Here is a 20141-nt window from a genome sequence, read left to right as displayed (position 1 = left end):
CTTTGAGAGCAAGTTTTATTAGGGTAGCAGAATGGAATTGCAGAAAGCCTGTACCAGTACTCCTGGGTGTAGTTTCAGCAGTACGTTGTCTTTATTTGGGATGTTCAGGACTCAGCATGGCTTAGTGAACCAGAGAGAACAAGAACATGATTTCCTGAGTTAACATCGGACTTCGGACTTTGATTTTTCTCTCCTCAGGCTTCAACCATACAGTCCAGTATTTCATTTCTGTCTTGTTTTCAGAGGGCTTAGGTTACACATCTTGTAGTTTAGGAATTGAGCTATGAAGCACACACCAAGAGAAGTGATAGCAACATCTGTCTTCTATGTGACCTCTGCAGATGAAATCGGAATAGCTGGCATAGCGCTGCTGCAGGCCTGGAGCTCCTCCAGTTACACAGCCCTTCCAGTCCCCTTCCCACGGCATCCAGGCCTCTCAGGGCAAAGACTGCGTTTCTGCCGTTCGGAGAGGCTTACAACCAGCAAGTGGACTACAGAGCAGGAATCAGGGCAGCAAACCAGTGCTGTGGTTTTGGTTTGAATAAGGAGAAAAGCTTTAGAGAGCAGCAAATCTCCATGCCCACAGACACGATCAGAGAGGTACAGTGACTCAGGTGGTGCAGAAGTTACACGCTTCAGCTTGACAGGTAATTTGGCATTATTTTATTATGAATCGGAGTGAGAGTGAATGAAACAAAATCAGTACCAACTTCCTGCACATGGAGACATCAAAAACGTGGAGATCTGGTCATAGACAGTGCTCCCACAAGCCTGAAAACACTTAGGAAATGCACGTTTCTGCAAATAAGGTGAACGTGGTATAACTTTATTTACCTGCCAAAGAATCTGTCTAAGAACACTTAAACATAAAATTTCTTAGCTCCCTAACTTATAAAAAAACTTTACTTTCAACAGAGGTGAGGTACTGGGCTGTCATTGTTCACACTAAGAAATGAAAGTCAGAAGAGAGGGATGACTGAGGAGACAGCAGCTATACAAGACATTAAAACCAAGAGACCTACTGCTTGACACACTAGTTCCGAAAGGTTGCAAAGGCAGAGGCTGTGCTAAAACTGAAGTCAGGAGTACAAAGAACCAGCTGGGCACGAGGGATTTTCTAACTCAGCTTTCTGCACGTCAATCTGCTGTGTGCTCCTGGATGCCTACAGATTTCTGGAGACAAAGCCGTTTGCTCGATAGCACACCCAGCCTGGCCAGGCAGAGAGGAGGCGGCAGTTTGACTGTGTGGCAGTTTGCCTGTGGAGCTATGACCACGCTGCAGACCGGGGAGGAAAGACAGGCAGGAGAAGAGCAGAGACACAGTAAAGGATGCTCAGTTCTGAACAGAAAGGGCTTCCTTCAGCATGCGTAGGGGTGCCCTGGAGCAGTGGGGAAATGGCTCTGCCTGATGCATTTAGTGACAGAATGGTACTTGAAGTTCTCATAAATCATCTAACCTGTGTGGTTTAGAGCAGGAGCAGCAGGGAAGTACGCTCTGATACAGGTTATTGCTTAATCCTCTCCTCATACCATCTGCAGTACAGGAACCAGGCTAGGAAGGGGCACAAATGCCACCCCAGAAACACAGATGATTCTTATGCATTCTGATGGAAAGGTGCTCTAGGATGACAAGCAGTGCTGCCAGATTCACTACTCAAATCCAAAATTAACATCTCACCCCTATTAAGTTTTAAACTCAAACTCCAATTGATCACTTTGGTACCTTGTGGTCCCCAAATTCTGACACTCTTCCCAGCGGGTGGCAATGTTGTCCTGTGCACATCTCCCTTAGCTACTCTGCATGAATATTAGGAAGAGAAGTGAAAGAAGGTTGCAATCACATTCCACTACTTGTTTGCTACAGAATTGTTTTTTTTTTTACCCCAAAGCTTTTCAAAAGCAGGACCTAAGCCATATTTGAATTCAATGACACAGACAAAAACTTGGGTTTCCCCGTTTAATAGACATTTTGGTGGTAACATCAGCCAGATTTACACGAGACCTGGAGATCCTTTCTGATTGTGGTGGTTTTGGTGGGGTGGGTTGGTTGTTTATTATGTTACAAACTGAAGTTAAGAGGAACTTGCAACAAGTTCCACAAAAGCACAGTGCAACATTGAGAAAAGGAAACAAAACCTGCCAAACACTCAACTTTTCTGCCAGAACTGGGACTTTTTTTTTTTCTTTTCTTTTTTCCTCTCTTTCCTAAAACATCAGTTTGGGGAGCAGGATAAAATTCAATGAAGAATTAAATGAACCCAAGAGAATGGGAACTGCAAGGAAAACAAAAAAAAGAAGAAGTGACAGCCACAACCTTTTCAATTTAAGGGCAGAATATAAGTCTAAGATATTTTTGATAAATTCTGACAAGAAAAAGAAAAAAAACCAGCATACTTTAAAGAATATTGAAGCAGTGATTTCTTTTTTTTTTTAAACAAAGAAAGCAGAACTAGAACATCTTAAATTTTAATCCTTTCTTTACAGGTTACCTAGCCCACTTTTGATTAAGAAAACTGTAGAAAGTTAGTAACAGCCACAAGTTAACACCAAAAGGTGGCACTTGTCAATTTTCCATAGAGTCCTGCTTTACTGGGGGTGTCTCAAATGCACTGCTCCGATCTTCTATCACACGGTGCTGACATCAACTGTGTCAGGATTTAGTCCACTGGTCGCTTCTCACCATATTTCTTTGTAAACTCCTCAGCGTTCTTACAGAATTTTTTACGGTCCTTAGAGTATTCTTCAGCTAGGTCAGCCCGAAGGGGATGCTCGGGCTGTGGATCATTCACCAGTGCTATGAGGGACTGGATTACTGTTAAGAGAAGTATAAACACTGTCAGAGACCAAGATGGTTAATTAAAACAAAAAAAAGAATTCAAAGTCAGAATGTAAGCAGGATTCCCCAGTGAGAAAAGTGCTTTAACTGCATGTAAGTATGTGCCCACAAATCCAGGGTCTTTTCCAAAGCATGGCACGAGCAAGCTACAACCCCACGCAGAGATACAGGCTGGGGTCAGAGTGGCTGAGAGCAGCCAGACAGAGAGGGATCTGGGGGTGCTGACTGATACCCGCCTGAACATAAGCCAGCAGTGTGCCCAGGTGGCCAAGAGAGCCAGTGGCATCCTGGCCTGCATCAGGAATGGTGTGGTCAGCAGGAGCAGGGAGGTCATTCTGCCCCTGTACTCTGCACTGCTTAGACCACACCTTGAGTCCTGTGTTCAGTTCTGGGCCCCCCAGTTTAGAAGGGACATTGAGATGCTTGAGCGTGTCCAGAGAAGGGCGACGAGGCTGGGGAGAGGCCTTGAGCACAGCCCTACGAGGAGAGGCTGAGGGAGCTGGGATTGGTTAGCCTGGAGAAGAGGAGGCTCAGGGGTGACCTTATTGCTGCCTACAACTACCTGAGGGGAGGTTGTGGCCAGGAGGAGGTTGCTCTCTTCTCTCAGGTGGCCAGCACCAGAACGAGAGGACACAGCCTCAGGCTGTGCCAGGGGAAATTTAGGCTGGAGGTGAGGAGAAAGTTCTTCCCTGAGAGAGTCATTGGACACTGGAATGGGCTGCCCGGGGAGGTGGTGGAGTTGCCGTCCCTGGGGCTGTTCAAGGCAAGGTTGGATGTGGCACTTGGTGCCATGGTCTAGCCTTGAGCTCTGTGGTAAAGGGTTGGACTTGATGAGCTGTGAGGTCTCTTCCAACCCTGACGATACTGTGACACTGTGATACAACAATATGCCAGGGACTGGGGATGAACACCAGAAAATTGTATCTGTGAACAAAATCGACTCCAGCAGAGACAAAGATGGACTACAAATTATTTCTGATGTACCTGGCATCCTACCTGAATCCCTCTCCTATGACTAAGAAAGAGACCAAGCTTCACACCCAAGGATTGGGTAAAGATGGAATTTCCATCACTGAGCATTTTTTCCTAACGCCTGTTACCACGCTGCAGTTGTAACCAGGGCTGCTTTTGGAAAGCCTTTTCCCAGCTCTATTTCCCCTCTGTAAGCAGCAGACAATTCTTCCCTTTATGTCAAATACCTCCACCAGCAGAGGCAGGGTATTGTTCTCCTGCATGCTGGGTGAACAAACAGGCGAGGACTGCAAGATGCCTCTCACCTCACTCTTCACAGCCATGTCCATCCAGGCTGCCCTGCCACATTCAAAGGAAATGTCGTTCTTAAAATAACCGAACTGTACTTGACATCAGCATGGGGAAGCTCTCGCAGTACAATGACATTTACTGCAGTGTTTTCCTCAGACATTCTCCCAACCACTTAAATCCAGACCAGCCACAACAAAGAGGAGTTCTCCTATCCACCCACTGAAAGGTGTCTGTGTACCTGGGCTACACAGAGTGGATAAAAAGAACAAGCATTTCACTGTACAGCTACATTAACAATGTATTGAACTTCTGTTTGAGTAAATCTGGCCTACCCTGAGGAAAACTGAGCAAGTTTTTAAAGCAAGTGTAACAAAACTCTGCTAACTTCATGCACAGCACACTGGAGCCAGCTGCTTCCTTCTGCACTCACCTACAACACACTGAACACCTGCACCACCCAGAGCAGGGAGCTCCACAACCCAGCTACACACCGTGTGAACACTCAGTCTGTCTTTTGTTCTGAGGCTGCTGCTGAGAACTGGATTCATAGAATCAAGCAGGTTGGAAGAGACCTCCAAGATCATCCAGTCCAACCTAGCACCCAGCCCTAGCCAGTCAACTAGACCATGGCACTGAGTGCCTCATCCAGTCTTTTCTTGAACACCTCCAGGGATGGTGACTCCACCACCTCCCTGGGCAGCCCATTCCAATGCCAATCACTCTCTCTGTGAAGAACTTCCTCACAACATCCAGCCTGTACTTCCCCTGGCACAACTTGAGACTGTGTCCCCTTGTTCTATTGCTGGGTGCCTGGCAGAAGAGGCCACCCCCCACCTGGCTACAATGTCCCTTCAGGTAGTTGTAGACAGCAATGAGGTCACCCCTGAGCCTCCTCTTCTCCAGGCTGCACACCCCCAGCTCCCTCAGTCTCTCCTCATAGGGTTTGTGTTCCAAGCCCCTCACCAGCTTTGTTGCCCTTCTCTCAACACCTTCCAGCACCTCAACACCTCTCTTGAATGGAGGAGCCCAGAACTGGACACAGCACTCAAGGTGTGGCCTGACCAGTGCTGAGTACAGGGGAAGAATAACCTCCCTTGTCCTTCTGGCCACACTGTTCCTGATGCAGGCCAGGATGCCATTGGCTCTCTTGGGCACCTGAGCACACTGCTGGCTCATCTTCAGCTACTATCTATCAGTACCCCCAGGTCCCTTTCCTCCTGGCTGCTTTCCAGCCACTCTGTTCCCAGCCTGTAGTGCCGCTTGGGGTTGTTGTGGCCAAAGTGCAGAACCCTGCACTTGGCCTTGTTAAATGTGTCCTTCGATCTGCAGTACAAGTTCTTACCATGCTTATCACTCCAGCAGATGCTAGAGTACCTGAATGGCTTCTTTCAGACCATCCATCTTTTCACAGTCTTACTCTTTCCCACCTTTACCCAACAGGAAAGGGAAATATGCCTCAAAACAAACTCTCACAATTGAGAGAAATATGCTTGTTGCTACACTGCTAAGTAGAAACATTTCTTATACCACAAATCAGAGTTTAAAAGCAAACAACCCACCTAAGGAAGGCAGACCTGCCATCTATTTAGTGCACAGGAATTCACCAGTCCCAGCCTTACAGTGACTGATGTCATATTAGTGACTGCTTCTGAAATTAGTCTGAATACTACACATGACAATCCCCTTTCACTCAGTACAAGAGAGGAAGTGTTCCTGTGTTAAGGTTAGTTAGTGCACAAGTCAGAAAAGATGAGGATTTTCCCAACAGGAGTTCCTTCAATACCCAAAGCACTTGAAAACTACGCTGTCAACAGCAGTCTGTTTTCATGTCAAGCATAAATTAGTAAGCACAGCAGCAAGATGCATGTTTAGTACATGAAAGGCAAGGTAATGATTAATGATAAACTTAATCTCTCCACTTCCTTGACAGCTGACTGATCAAACCCTTCACTGTGATGCTGCACTAATAATGCTGAATTACTTCTTGAGAAAGGCTCAAGAAGCAAACAGGCTGAAGTTTATTTTTCAGCGCAGAAGAAAAAGGAATAGACACTTCAGCAGGGCTGCAGTGATGCCGTTGAAGGTTCAAATGCTGATGTAGTAACAACAGATGTTGACACTAAAATGACTTCTTGAAGAATGGGCTAAAAAGACAAAAGATCACAACAGAGCAGAATCCCTGAGATGTGCAATATTTTGGTGAGCCATGGTTTGTTCCAAATTCTGGTTTTAGTGTAGTTTTCATTGACTCAGATTAAAAGGGAATTGCCACTTCTCAGGGAGACACCACTTCCTGCACACAAATGATGAGGAGCTGAGGGACATGGTCTAACAGCTGTGTACAGGGAGATGCCAGGTTATGGTCACACTCCACGATCTAAAGGTCTTTTCCAACCAGGCTATCATTCTGTTGCCTCAATAGTTCCAACTAAAGCCTGCTTGCATTTCAAGCTAGCTAGACACAGGCTCTTCCTAATTTAGAAGGCTCAGAAGGTTAAGAAAACTGCCAAGGTGTTAATAGAAGTCATCTCTGCATTGTTTCCATTTAATCTCTCCCAAGGATCTTTGTCCTGTAAAATCTGGCATGAATCAACAACAAATCTGAAGATCTTCACTGACTATTTGAGTTTAGCAGGTTCCTTTTGCTGCCACTTCTGCTTCCTCAACACTCAACTGCCTGATCTTCTCCAAAGCAACTACAGGCATTTTCCTGTTTTGTCTTTGGGCTAAGATGAAGCAAACTTAAGTCCTTTATGATGACACAGAAGTACAAAAGAAGCAAACCTGTAGTGTAGCACTGTTTACTATTAGGAACACAGCTGAAATGAAAACAAGCTGAAGAGGAATCTGGCAGGAAATACTCTCCTACACAGCAAGAGACTTCAGTGTCACTGAAGCTCTAGCATTGGACTAAACTGCAACTCCTTTGAATTAGTATTAAAAAATAGGCAGTTTCTCAAGGATGCCTGCTCTTTATGTACAGTAATGAATGCTTTGTCTCAAACTAATCATTATCTGCCAGAAAACAGGAAGTTCTCACCTCAGCAACAACAGGGAAACCTACTGAGCTCACACTCAGTCTGCCACACTCCCCAGGGGAACCTTTTTCCTTAAAATATTTAAATCTTATCCAAAGACCCCCTTTGCAGTAAGCCTCACAGCAGTCATCTTTTAAGAACCATGAGTTAATTTGTATTATGATTTCAGGTTCTGTTTGACTCCCCAGGTATTTCAAAGCCTATGTTCAAATCACCAAACCACACAGCAGAGATTACAAAACATAGAAAGCACTGTGGTTTTAGAACCTCTCTTTCAAACATCTAGGGATGGACTGAACACCTCTGTTTAAAAAGAACCAGAAAACCACTGCATGCAAACCACCACTACCATTTTTAAGCATGATGAGGACACTGCCTTAATAAACTGTTCAGTCATGAAGAATTTGTGGTTTCCTGGAGATGGAAGTGCCACATGTCAGTGTCACCTTACACTCCAACAACAAAATGAGATTCCAAGAGAGTTGCACACCCCTGACTCACGACACAAACCTCACCACAAGGAATGCACCAGAAGAGCAGTGCCCAGCTGACAGGCTTTGAGTTTAAACCCAGAGAGTTTCTCCATACCCAGTTCCTTCTCCATGTGCAGTCCTACCTTGGTCAGTTTTGGTTGCTGGCTTCCAGTTTTCAGCACTAATTACTGGCAGACAAACCTGCCCCTTTTCATCGATGTTAGGGTGATAGATCTTTGTTTTAAAAGTAATCTTAGGAGGTTTGAATGGGTATTCTGCCGGGAAGTTGATTTCGATTCTGAAGGCTCCTTTATCATACGGAGGATTGTCCTGCAACAAGAAGGCAAATGTCAAGACTCTGGCATGTTCTAATGGATACAATTCAGAAAAAGTATGCTCCAGTCTTTGATCTACCAAATGACCTCTTTTAAAGGGACTTTGTTCCAACACATATTGCCACGTCTATGTGCTGGGAAACATCAAACCCTGCTTAGTAAGAGAGAGGAGCTACAAGCTCTGCTTTTGTACTCACCCTGAAAAAAAGTCAATTACCATTGTTCTGAAGCTGGCTGACAGCTCTGCTGGTAAGAAAGCAGCCAGACCCATTTACTCCAAACTCAAGCTCCTACCTAATAAACAGTTTAATTCCCAACTTTGTATTTCAAAAAACCATCACAAACGCTGAGAGACACAAACAGGGCACCCAAGGAAAATTGGTTTCTCCCAACCTTTATGTGGCACAAAGAGCAAAGCAATTTGATTTGTCAGATTTCCCTCTATGTTCTGAGAACATTTCTGTGCTGACTACACCAAAATCTGCTGAGCATTCATTGGTACTAAAGATAGATATTCACTGTCTGCTGATCGGAACATTCTCAATTTGTATGCAGTTTTAGCACCCACTCTTATCAGATCATTTTGGAAGGAGCATGATGAGAGAACTGTGAAGTAGAGCAAAGTGGTTCTTGATGCTGAAGCAGAAAACAATGCCTAGAATGTCACTTAGAAAACTTGTGAGACTATTGATACTGCTTCAGACAGTAACCAGAGAAAACAGGCAGAGGAAAAATAAATCAAGTGCTGCATTTCAGGCCTACAGAAATGAAGCATGAAGCCCTTCCAAACACTACTGCATCAAGAATCAGAGGACAGGAGTTCCCATTTGACATGAAGTGTAATCACACACCAGTTCTAGTGTCTCCAGCAGCAGGAGGACAGAGAGCTGTTGCAGTAAGTCCAGGAGGCCACAGAGATGATCCAAGGGCTGCGGTACCTCTGTCATGAGGACAGGCTGAGGGAGCTGGCATTGTTTAGCCTAGAGAGGAGAAGTCTCCAGGGGGACCTTACATCTCTCTTATGATACCTGAAAGGATCCTACAGGAAGGCTGCAGAAGGACTTTTCATGAGGGTGTCTAGAAACAGGACAAGGGGGAATGGTCTGACTATGAGGGAGAGCAGGGTCAGACTGGATCCTAGGGAGAAGTTCTTCAGTGTGAGCATGATGGGACTATGCGTGGCAGGGAGGATGGAGTAGTCTATCTCTGAGGTCCCTTCCAATCTAAGCCATTCTACGACTGTGTGATTCATTAGCAACCAGACCATCCACTGCAATCAAATCCGCTCCAGAAGGTTTACCAACATGTGGGGGTGGGGAGCATCCTATTAAAACACTATTCAAGAGAAAACATGGAATTTCTGTTCCAGCCATATGGTTGAGTGTTTCTAAGAAATACTGCACAATTACAGCAGTGAAGAGGTAACCAGAGTCACTTTACAATCCTTGTATCCAAGCAATCCAACAACTTCTGGTGATGGTGAAAACTTCAGCAGTTAGTGCCCTCTCCCACCATGGTTCACTTATTCTTGCCTCAAGATGGCACTATGATTTGTGAGCATGTTCAGTGAACTAATATCTGGCTTAAAAATGTCCATTTTCTGCTTGAGCCCCAGTCAGAACAATCCCTCTCTCTAGTATCAGGGAGTTTATTAACATATATTTTTTCTTAGCTCTGTCAAATTTTAGTGTCAGGTCCTGCTTGCTTGATTTGCAAGAGCAGCCTCAGCCACTCAAAGGAACTGCTTGCAGGAATGCAAGTAAACAGAAATCTAAGAGGATTCTGCAGTACTGAAAGAGCAAGGGGCCCAGCCATTCTCTCTCAATTCAGGAACAGCTTCCACCTAACAAAGCAGAGGCTCTGCTAAAGAGGGTTTCAAGTGTTGCAATAAAACCCACAGATTTACAGTAGTAAGGGACCTTTTGGGTAGCACCTAAAGAAATACAGAACTGATGACCTAGTGGCACAGCCTCTCTCACTGCAGACTTAGAAGTAGCTCATGTAATGAAGAGAGCATGGGCCATGTTAATGGAAAATAAAGGAGGTGAAAATCCAAGTGACTTTCATCCAAGGAGTTCAGCATACCAGATTGCCTGCTTTCTCCTTAGTAACAAGTCTCTATTTGACTAATATAGTGGTTACCTGCTGCTAGTAAGCACTCTCTTAAATTAGAGTTCTGCTTTGAAAAAATAAAAAGGAAGAGTTGGAGGTTTTTCTGCACTAATGAATATCTGAAGAGACATTCTTTTAAAGAGATCACTTCTGAAAATCCAGACCTTTTCCTTGCATCAAACTGTTTCGTACACCTAATTTTGTCCTAGAAACAAATCTACTCAATTTAAACCCAAACCAAAACAATTTCACTATTAAGAGTACCTATTTTTTTTCCTATGATGATATAGATTCTGCACTTTAAGTTTGTAGTTACTACACTAAGCCTAATTTGCCTTCCCCTTCCAACACCTCTCCCAAGTAACCCAATGCCACTGCTGCATCCACAGCGCTTGCTGGCTGGAATTTTACATCAGACCAAGCCTACAGTTTTGAACCATCCATGCAGGAATTGAACAGAGAAGCCTGCAACTCCTTGCAACCACAGCTGGATTTTTCTTTAGTTAGAAGAAACACCTACTGACATTAGCAGCCTTTTGTAGAAGAAACCACAGAAGACACTCAACTAAAATGTGACGGGAAGGTTACTGTGTTTGCCTAAGATTCCATGAGATGCCTGAAGAGAAGCAAGAATTAAATCCAGGAGCACACCTCACCACCCTGAGAATGTTTCCAGGATATCTATATAAACTCATCCTGTAGTTATAAACAATGAATTGCTTCTGCACAAAGCCCCAGTTCTGGAAACCAGGTTTTCCAATAATAAAAGAGATTTTTGTCAGGGTGCAGAAATTATCTCCTGGTCACCAGCAGTGCTACTAAACCCTGGATTTATGAGATACAAATGATCCTCATTTTATTTTGAAGCTCATTAGAATAAGGAACAATCTATACTCACAGGAACAATAAGCCCTTGCCAGGTCAATAAATTAGCTTCATCAACCTGGATATTACGGAAGTTTTTCATTCCACATTTGCGGATTTCTTCAAGCTCCTGAAAAGCAAGCAAAGGGCTAAGTTAATAACAGTATTAAAGATGCTCATATTTACTTTTCAGAACACTTAGAGGTCAGTGTGGGTTTCTTTAATGTTAAGCAGCTTGAGGTTTTAGTGGTGGCAACCCACATAAATGAGAAACAGAATCTGGTACCTCTGAGAAATAAAATTCCCTGATAAAAAAATAACTTTTTTGTTATGGTCTCATAAAAATACAGAAATTCCTTGTAGTAACATCACTACAGACAGAAGTATTTAAAAGGTGCATTTAAACATTCTTTTCTACCTTCAGTGCAAGTTGGTACCTTTGGTAGCATCCTATTCATAGCTATGAAGTACGGGAATAAAGTAGGGCTTGCCTGAAGGAAGCCAGAGTTGTGGGAAAATGATTTCCTAACAGTGAACACCACAGATAAAGACAGTGAACAGGCCAATTACTTCAACTGAACAGTAACAAATTCCTGCAAGCTCTGCTTAAATTGACACAAGCCCAGAGAAGCATCTAAGCCAAACTAGCCCTGTTGAGACCACGAAGTCAGGAGACACAGCTTTATCTCTGCTTTTGTACCTCGATGTTAACAGTCTGCACTGAGATACCTCTTCGTAGCTGTATCACTCTGCACCAGTTAATCACCAGTCAAACCATACGTGATAAGTTACAGATCTAGGTGCCACCAAGACAAACATTTAAACATTGTGATATTTAAAATCATATATAATCCCCAGTGCTGCAACTATTTCCTGAACTATTTCATAAGACCTGAGAGGAAACAACTCAAGGTTTCACTGTTTTATTTCCCCATCGCCCCCCACCCCTAAGAATTTTAGCCCTTTGGCACTGAATTCAGCTGTTTTATTATCTTGAAAGAGAATTTAACTGAATTCGAATTCAAAAGTCACCCACAGTGAGCTATAAAGCTTGCCCAGTGCTTTCAAAGCTGAAGCACATGCCTGCATGTCCACATAGGTTAGGAAAAATGTTGCTTATACAGCAACCCTGGTGCCCTCTGCCAGCACACAGCTCTTCCCTGGCTGCTGGCATATTTGCAAAGCTGGGCTGTATACGATGATGATAAAAACACCAGCTACAAGCAAAGGCACCACATGCTGAAAAACTAAATCCAGCAGTTTTGCCCAATACAAGGGAAGCTCTGTGCTCATCTTAGATCAAACCCTTTTGCATCTGACCAGCAGAGATTTAATACTTGCAGTAATCTCTTGCATAAACTTATCATGATGATAAAATGCAAACCCAAAGGGAAAAGGAGATTTCCAGATGCACATGAAACAAATCACATGACAGCCACACATCAGAAGATGAACATTTACATTCCCACCCACTGCACCTACGAAAGCAAGGGCACATTGGGAACACAGCAGTTTAACCTTGATGTCTTGGATATTGAACTGATGCCCAGCACAATCCTCACGACTCTAAAATGGACTATTTAGTCTAGACCTGAGGATTAATCCCCAAATTCCACTGCTGCTAGATTTATGCAACATCACAGACAGTTGGGTGCTTTTTTTAAAGAAGGCTAAGAGGATTATCCTATTTCCTTAAAGCAGGAAAACATAAAACCTACCAAAAAATAATCCCATGAAGCACATTTGTAAGGATACAGAGCAAACCAAACTATTCAAAAGCAAATAACCTTTATTATCACAGCTATAAGAGATCCTTTATGATCCCTAAACCTGCAAATCCACACAGCGCCTTGCAGCTGGCTTTGGGCGCTCAGTGCACAAAGCAGCAGCCCAGGAGAGCCTGACCCACTCCAGACCAACAGTCCCCTGACAGGGGCAGGACAGCAACTCCCCTAGACATCATGAGCTGTGAAGTCCTGGCAAGCCACTACCCCAAGGCCTGTAAAAGGGATAAATCCCATGCCACACTAGATGTAACACATCAAACACTGGAAGCAAAATAAGCTAATTAATCAGTAGGTATTTAAGCATGAATAAACATGCACCACAAGTGCCTTCACTCTAAAACAAGGAAAGGAAAATGGGTTTTAACAATTTTCTAGTTACTGCTATTAAATGCACTGTACATACAACAGAGATTTCCCCTATACTGTCCCAGGGGGAGTGTAGTTTCCACACATCTTTTCTCACAGGTTCAGATGATAGCATTACACTTCTGGCCCAGAGAACAATTGCCCAAACAGAGAAAACAGGGAGGACTGTGACTCTATAATGTAGGTATGTTACTAAGCTAATAAAACAAATTAGGAAAGCATAGCTTCACATCACTGGGAAATTAAACACCTACAGTTTGTAATTAGATTCAGGTTAAAAAATCTGACGCTGAATTAAGGAATGCAAGAATCCAGCACAGAGATGATCACAAAATGGCAAATCTTTGTATGAAAGCAAACAAAAGTTTAAATCAAATACACCAAATGCTCCTCATTTTCCCCTCAATTCCACCACATGACAGAAGACACTAAAGCAGTAGCTGAAAATGACTGGGGACATCTTTCTCTTCCAAGTGGCAGGTGAAGTCTTTGCAGGAATTCACTCGCCAAATCAAACCAGTGTTGAATTACTGCAGGGTATCAGGACTACATCCCATGTTTCCCTTCTGCTGCCCTAGGACCTGTGCTAGTAATCGACAAGCAAAAAAAGGGGACAGATAGGAACAAGCCAGACAATTCTCCTCACACACAGGCAGGCTTACGAATTTCAAAGCCCATCAAGCCTACCTTAACAGACAACTTGCTCAAACTATACCTTTTTTTTTTTTAATACTGGAAGTGTTTAAGATTTCATAGGCCACCCCAAATGCATAACTTTGCTCATTTATAATCAGGAGGAGGTTTTCAGGTTGTTGGTTTGGGTTTTTTCCTACTCCTATCCTCACAAATGCAAGGTAATGCTCACAAGTTAAGCTTTTAGGGGTTTGTGCCTAGTGCATCAGGAGTGGTAAGAGATTTGGCATTCACAATTTCAGGGTGTGAGAAGGGATTGTTTTGTTTTCTCTCCAGTACTTGCCACAACCCTTCATAAAGATCTAACTGCCTCAGAGCGATAGAGGCAGACACAAGTACAGTATAAATGTACTGTTAAAAAAAGTGAATGAGCTACTGCATACTTTCAAACAGCACAGATTAAAAGTTAATACTGCCTCTAACATCAGCTTGAGCAACTCCAAAGGGACAAAAATTACATTATGAGGTAAGAGGATACAGTCCAGAAATTCATTTCAAAATAATACTTCAGAGTCTAGGCAGACAGTAAATAGATTAATTCCTTTTCTTGTCCTCCACCCCTTAATTTTGTCAAGTAACATAATTAAAGGAGCACAGGAGGAGTGTAACTAAAGGTTAGAAGACTGCAGTAAGAATTTCAATCAGTTTTCCTTTCCCACTCTGTTATCAACCTTGCACATAACCTTGCTGCATTCATTTCCCCATCAGTAAAATAACAATGTCATATTTCACAGGGCTCTCTTGAGATGTGATGTTTGCAGTCTGGATATGTTCAGAGGAAGCGTTAGACAAGGCACATGAAATGGAGAAAACTGTTTTAGAGGTGGTGTCTGATCTTCAGCTATAGTAGGTTGTCATGCAAGTACCTACTACCTCTCATACATCTCAATAAGGATGTAAAATGTTTGTTTTCAACGTTGTGTAATCGTTTCTGCTGTTCAAAGCAAAAACTACATGCTTGAAATTAAAATAAGTGGCATCAGCTTAAAATGTAGTTAAGTCTTTTTAAACCCCTGCACCTCCAATTGTTTTGCCCACGCAGCTTTCAAGTGTTGGGACTCCTCTAAAAAAAAAAAACCAAACAAGCCAGATGGGAAAATGGGAGTGATGAGTTGCAAGAGTGCAACCCAGGAACACACAAATAACCATAAGAGCTCATGCTGACTTCAGTAAGGTCTGCATCAAGTCCAGAACATGATTAAATGCATAAAGGAAAACAAGTCTACTGCAATAACTCTAAGCCAGGAACCTGCTGTTTATATTTACCTTGTTTATAAATACCTTTCCTAAATGAAGTGTCAAAGCAGCTCCAAGACACTGATAAGGAACCACTTTTACTTCCAAAATCCCACACAGTGAAGTGTCAAACACCTTAAAATAAAAATTCACACACACACAAATAAATTGTAAAACCAACTCAGAAACCCCTAACAGCTTCTAGCTTTCATAACAACTGCTACTGAGTTTCCTCTGCAACATTACAACTCTGCATCCTCACATGTCTTTTACTTACTGAGTAATTCTAGGTTTTGGCAAAGTGTTTTCATGTCATTAAAAATCCTTTTGTCAATTCTCAGTTTCAAAAGGGAAAAAGAATCAGTATTCTTACTTCTTCATGACAATCACACAGTGCTCAAAGCCACATTTCCTTCCAGTGCTGGGATCAGTTCAGAACTGTTCTTCAAACATGAAATCCCTCTATCTGAAGGGCTGTGGAGCTGACAAGATCACAGCGGGCTGGAGATCGCAGGTCATCCACCGCAGGTATCTGGGTGTGGCCTGCTCTTTGTGTTCTATCATGGACTTCAGCAACTGCATAAATGTTTGACTGTGCAATTATGGGAGCAGACTAAACCCAGTAAAATGAAAATAACTCTCCACATATCTCACTTGATCTGTGAAATAGTTTCCTCTTTAAAGCTGTTCTCGATTTTTAACACTAAAGATACCTTCTGATGTGGAGAAACCAGGAAACAAAAGTGCAGCTCTTACAGACACCTTCACTCAAACCTATGGCAGCTCTGCACATAGGCCAGCACAGCCTTCTCAAAGACTACTACCTAAAAACACCTACTGAAGGCACACCTCAGCAGCACGTGGCACTATGCAGTCTGCACTATGAGTATCCAGCACCAAAATAGCCTTCCCTGCACAGCTACCTGCCAGCTCTCCACACAGCGGGTGGCTATGGATCTCGCCCAGAGAACGGCTTGGTTTACATCGGTGGGTGGCAACCGTGAGAAGCATTTCACTGATATCTCTGGCATGTCTCCTGGAGATCTGGGTCCATCCTCATACATGTTTGGAGACAATTTGCTTTTTGCAAGAGAGGGTCATGAAGCAAAGCATCTTTAAAATTCAAAAAGAAGCCTCTGATCCTAAATATATTTACTCCCTATTTGCCTGGGTTTACTCTGGTAGATTGTCCATAACAACACATCCTTGACAAAGACTGCTTTATTCCCACCTCTCACATTACATGAGGAGTTAAGATCTAACAACTGTGGCTCTTTGAGGAGGTGTAATGGTGTCTCATAGATCAAAACTCCACCTCACATGTCACTGGAATATGATTCATGTTAATCTCACATTTTTACTAACCTAGGTGTGCTCTTGGGAAGGGCAAATCTCCACATATGTTTCTCTAACGCAGTAGAGAAATCTTCAGTTAGACCACACAGTGGTAGAAACAGGCCATGAATAAGGTCTTCTGCCTAGGAGATGTCCTTGCCTGCAGACTCTGAGGTACCAAGGCAACTGTTCTGGTTATAACCTGACTTTGCGTTTTAAAACGAACGGTCCAAGTACAATGGCAAACATGTAGCAAGTCTGTCACAAAGAGGTTTGCAGTACAAGTGACTTCCACAATCTGACAAGGACACCCATTTCCACCTGGAAGCTGGAAATTACATTCCTACTCCCAGTTTCCTACAGGCAGTCTGTTATTATGAACTTACTACATCCAGTCACTTGAGCCACTGTGATGAATAACTATGATGTATGTGAGAGCAGAGAAAATGCACTACTTAAAAATACTGGCAAGACCTGAAGGAAATGGGAATTGCTTTATTTTATGTGGCCTATAAAAGGTTCAAAGTTTATTTTCACTTGATATTTAGCTCAAAGACAGTTAATGCTTAGCCTAAATTATTTTAAATGTAATTGAGTGACACTCTGAAAAACTCCATTTCCTTCAGTTATTATCACTCATCATCTTACAACCCTGAGAAAGACACCCCCCAGGCTCTTCTACACTGCAAAACCTCAACAGTGAAAGACTTTAAAAAGTGAATTATGAATCTACAACTTAGTTATATCAAGTTGGTCCTTTAAGTTTGGACCTTCAAAACATTACACTGCAGCAATCCAGATGACATCATCTGGACGAGAGAGCTCTACTTTGTTTGTACTGAGATGAATGGCAAAGCTAAAAGCCATCGCAGCTGACTCGACTTCCCAGAAGACAGGAAGGTGGCTGCTTATTTGCAAGTCTCATGATAAAACATCTCACAGCTCTGGAACCAGCACAGAAACCACGCACGACATGCACAACCCACAAACATCAGACAACAGAAATGAAAGTAAAAATGTAAGAGAGGAGTTATCAATGTCTCCTCCTTCCCTACACCACTTCCTCCGAGAAGCAATTGCCACACCACCCTTCTAGAAAAGGAGGTCACATCATCAAAAACTATTTGGATGGCATTTTAGGGAAAGATGAAAGTCCTAACGCTACAGAAATACAGGGGAATTGGGGAGGGGGCTGAAAAGAGAGAGGCACTGCAGATAAGATGATAACATTTTCTTGCCTCTCGGATTTTTCTGTTCTATTTTAAATTTAAAAAGAAGAAATAATTGGCAATGCTTTTTCCCCCTACCAGAGGAGCAGCGATCTGCTTTCGCACCAGTAGCGCATTTTTTGTGGAACAGGCAGGAAATCTGCCCTATGAAAACAGAAATTTGAAGGGTTGTTTACTATCTGAAACCAAGAGGACTCATTTGAGTATAAAGCAACAGACATATGAGGGTATTAAATCTGTGATAAAACACAACAGCTATCAAAGTGGGAAAAAAAAACCCAAAGAATGCCAGCTCATCAGGATCCTTAAGGGCAACTGAAGGCTTATGCTACTGATTTGATGTCTGTGAATGACTGTACAGCACATATCTACTATTTCATTTGTGACCACTCCACGGCACATTTGAACCACCCCCCGCCCTACGAAAGCAGTGCTGAGCTACTGGTTTCCTAGAAAATAGCCAGGTTGTAACGGTTAATTATGCATCTGCACCATCAAGGAAACGCAGCTTCAAAACATGCCCCACACGTCCTAGTGAAATCCCAGCCCTACGAGGGGTCTCCGCCCTTGAAGCCAGGATACTGAAAGAAGTTTAAACAGAATCATTCATACACCTGTCAAAGCCTAGTGCGTGGCTGCGCTGCACCCCACAGGGCCGGGTTTTCAATAAGGCTAAACCATCACCCAACAGGTATCTAAGGCTTTCCCTCTACGCTGCACAGGACTGGCCTGTGAAGTGCACTGATTTACGTTACAGGCACTCTGCATGCAAACACCGTAGGGTATTGCCGTGGCCTTTCACAGATGACTAAACTTCACGCCGCTGTGGATGCATGTCCTGGGCAAACCCACTGCATACAGTCTGTGACGTTAACTGGCGATGATACACAAGACACAAACTTGTGCGTTTTGGGGGTTGCGGTCCTCCTTTTCCTAAGTACTACTGTACTCCTCAAGCAAAACGATGGGAAACGCATCCCAATCGGCGTTTTGCAATTAGCGATGCCTGCTCCTCCAGCGGAGGCCGCGGTTACGAGGCTCGCTCGCACTTTAGCACAAATAAAGCAAAGACAAAAACGTTACCACGTCTGCAGCGAATGAGGAAACTTCTGAACCCAAGTCCATATTTCAGTGTGATAAACCTCTTACTCATACAAGGAAGAAGTTAGTCTCCAAAACAACGAAAACGAAATAATTTCATCCCGGGCGCTGGGGGAATGTTCCTCACCAAAGGACGCGCGGGGAAAGCGGAGAGCCCCCACCCGCGGGAAGGGGCAGACGGAGCCTCCCCGCCGAGCCCTCCCCGCGGGCCGCACCGGGGACCGCGCCGCAACTGCGGCAGCGCCTGCGGCGGCAAGACCACTGCCGCCGCCCCAGGGATTGCCCCGGCCCCGAGCAGAGGCTGAGGCGTCCCGGCAGCGGCGTTTCCTTCCCCCCCGGCCCTTCCTCTTTGCTTAGTCACCGCAGGAGCCCCCCGAGGGAGGGGGACGGGGCGGCCCGCGGCGGCCCGCGGCGCTCGCCGAGCGCCCCACCCAGCCCCGAGCGGCGGCAGGGGGGCCGCGGGGCGCCGCCGGAGCCCGGCGAGACGACGGGGGAGACAGGGAGGCCCCTCACGGCCGCGGCCTAGGTGCCGGCTGCTCTCGTTCTGGTCGCTCCAGCCCAGGGTGCCACCGAAGGGAGGGGAGGAAGCCGCCCCACCATACCGCGGCTGGGGAGGTGACCCCCCACACCTTGAGGGGCGCCGAGGCGGAGGGGAGGTGCCCGGTGCCGCCCGCCCGCCGGCCCTTCCCGGCGCGGCGCTGGCTGTTACCTTCATCAGCCTCCTGCTGGCCGCCATCTTGGCTCTGCTGCTGCCGCCCCACAATGCATGGCGGCGGCGGGCCGGGCGCTAAGGCGCTGCGCTTCCTGGGGCGGGGGCAGGGGCGGCGCCGGGCGAGGGCGGGCTGGGACCTGCGGGCTGGGGAGCGCCGGCTGGGGAGCGCCCCAGCGCTGCGGGAGGCTCCGGGGCTCCGCCGCCCCTCTGCGCCCCCTCTGCGCCCCAGCCGTGCGGCGGCGGCGGCGGCGGCACCGGCGGCACGGGGCAGTGTCTCTCGCAGCAGCTGGGGCTGGAGGGCAGGAAAGGCTCCGCGCCGGCGTAGAGCCCGCCAGGCACAGACCTCCTGCGGCCCGGGGAGCCCCTGGGCGCCGAGGGCTCCTGCAGCATCCTCTCTCTGGAGCCCTGTTGCCAGCGTTTCTCCAGTATTCGGTGATGCCTTCTGCCCCGGTGTATTTTCCTCCTCAGTCAATGCTTTAAAATACTGGTGTGGATTATTTTATTCACCGTGCATCAGCCCAGATTTGGCTTTGGCTTCCTTGTAGGGAAAGAACAACCTGTAGCTGTAGGTTTCATCGTGTAAGGTTACACTACATTTAGTCACCTTTACAACCTTTATTTCGTGGTTTCTGAAAATACTCCAAAAAGCAAAGAGAGGGAGCTTCCAGAAGAGGTACCCGACCAGAGAAGCCACCCCAGGGCTGCTGGGCTCTGGTGAATCTCACCTCGAGTTGAACATGAGCCAGCAGTGTGCCCAGGTG

At 45.1% G+C, this 20141-nt stretch overlaps 1 protein-coding gene across 3 annotated transcripts; it reads right to left on the bottom strand.

The window, feature by feature from the left end:
* Nucleotide 1: 1 nt before the first annotated feature.
* UBE2L3 (ubiquitin conjugating enzyme E2 L3) lies at nucleotides 2-19467 on the bottom strand. 3 transcript variants are annotated; one of them, XM_064168910.1, is made up of 4 exons: nucleotides 19378-19467; nucleotides 10956-11051; nucleotides 7754-7940; nucleotides 2-2812 (listed from the first exon to the last, which is right to left on the bottom strand). In XM_064168910.1, the coding sequence occupies exons 1-4, from the start codon at nucleotides 19402-19404 to the stop codon at nucleotides 2658-2660; spliced, it is 465 nt and encodes a 154-aa protein (XP_064024980.1). In that variant the 5' UTR covers nucleotides 19405-19467; the 3' UTR covers nucleotides 2-2657. The 3 variants fall into 3 exon arrangements, with proteins under 3 accessions (XP_064024980.1, XP_064024981.1, XP_064024982.1); XM_064168911.1 differs by lacking the exon at nucleotides 19378-19467 and adding an exon at nucleotides 19298-19368; XM_064168912.1 differs by lacking the exon at nucleotides 19378-19467 and adding an exon at nucleotides 19271-19353.
* Nucleotides 19468-20141: the final 674 nt, after the last annotated feature.

The sequence above is a fragment of the Pogoniulus pusillus genome, chromosome 30 (genome assembly GCF_015220805.1).
Source record: "Pogoniulus pusillus isolate bPogPus1 chromosome 30, bPogPus1.pri, whole genome shotgun sequence".
Lineage (NCBI taxonomy): Eukaryota > Metazoa > Chordata > Aves > Piciformes > Lybiidae > Pogoniulus > Pogoniulus pusillus.
Note: the sequence above shows the minus strand (reverse complement) of the source record. Positions and strands in the feature narration are given on the sequence as shown.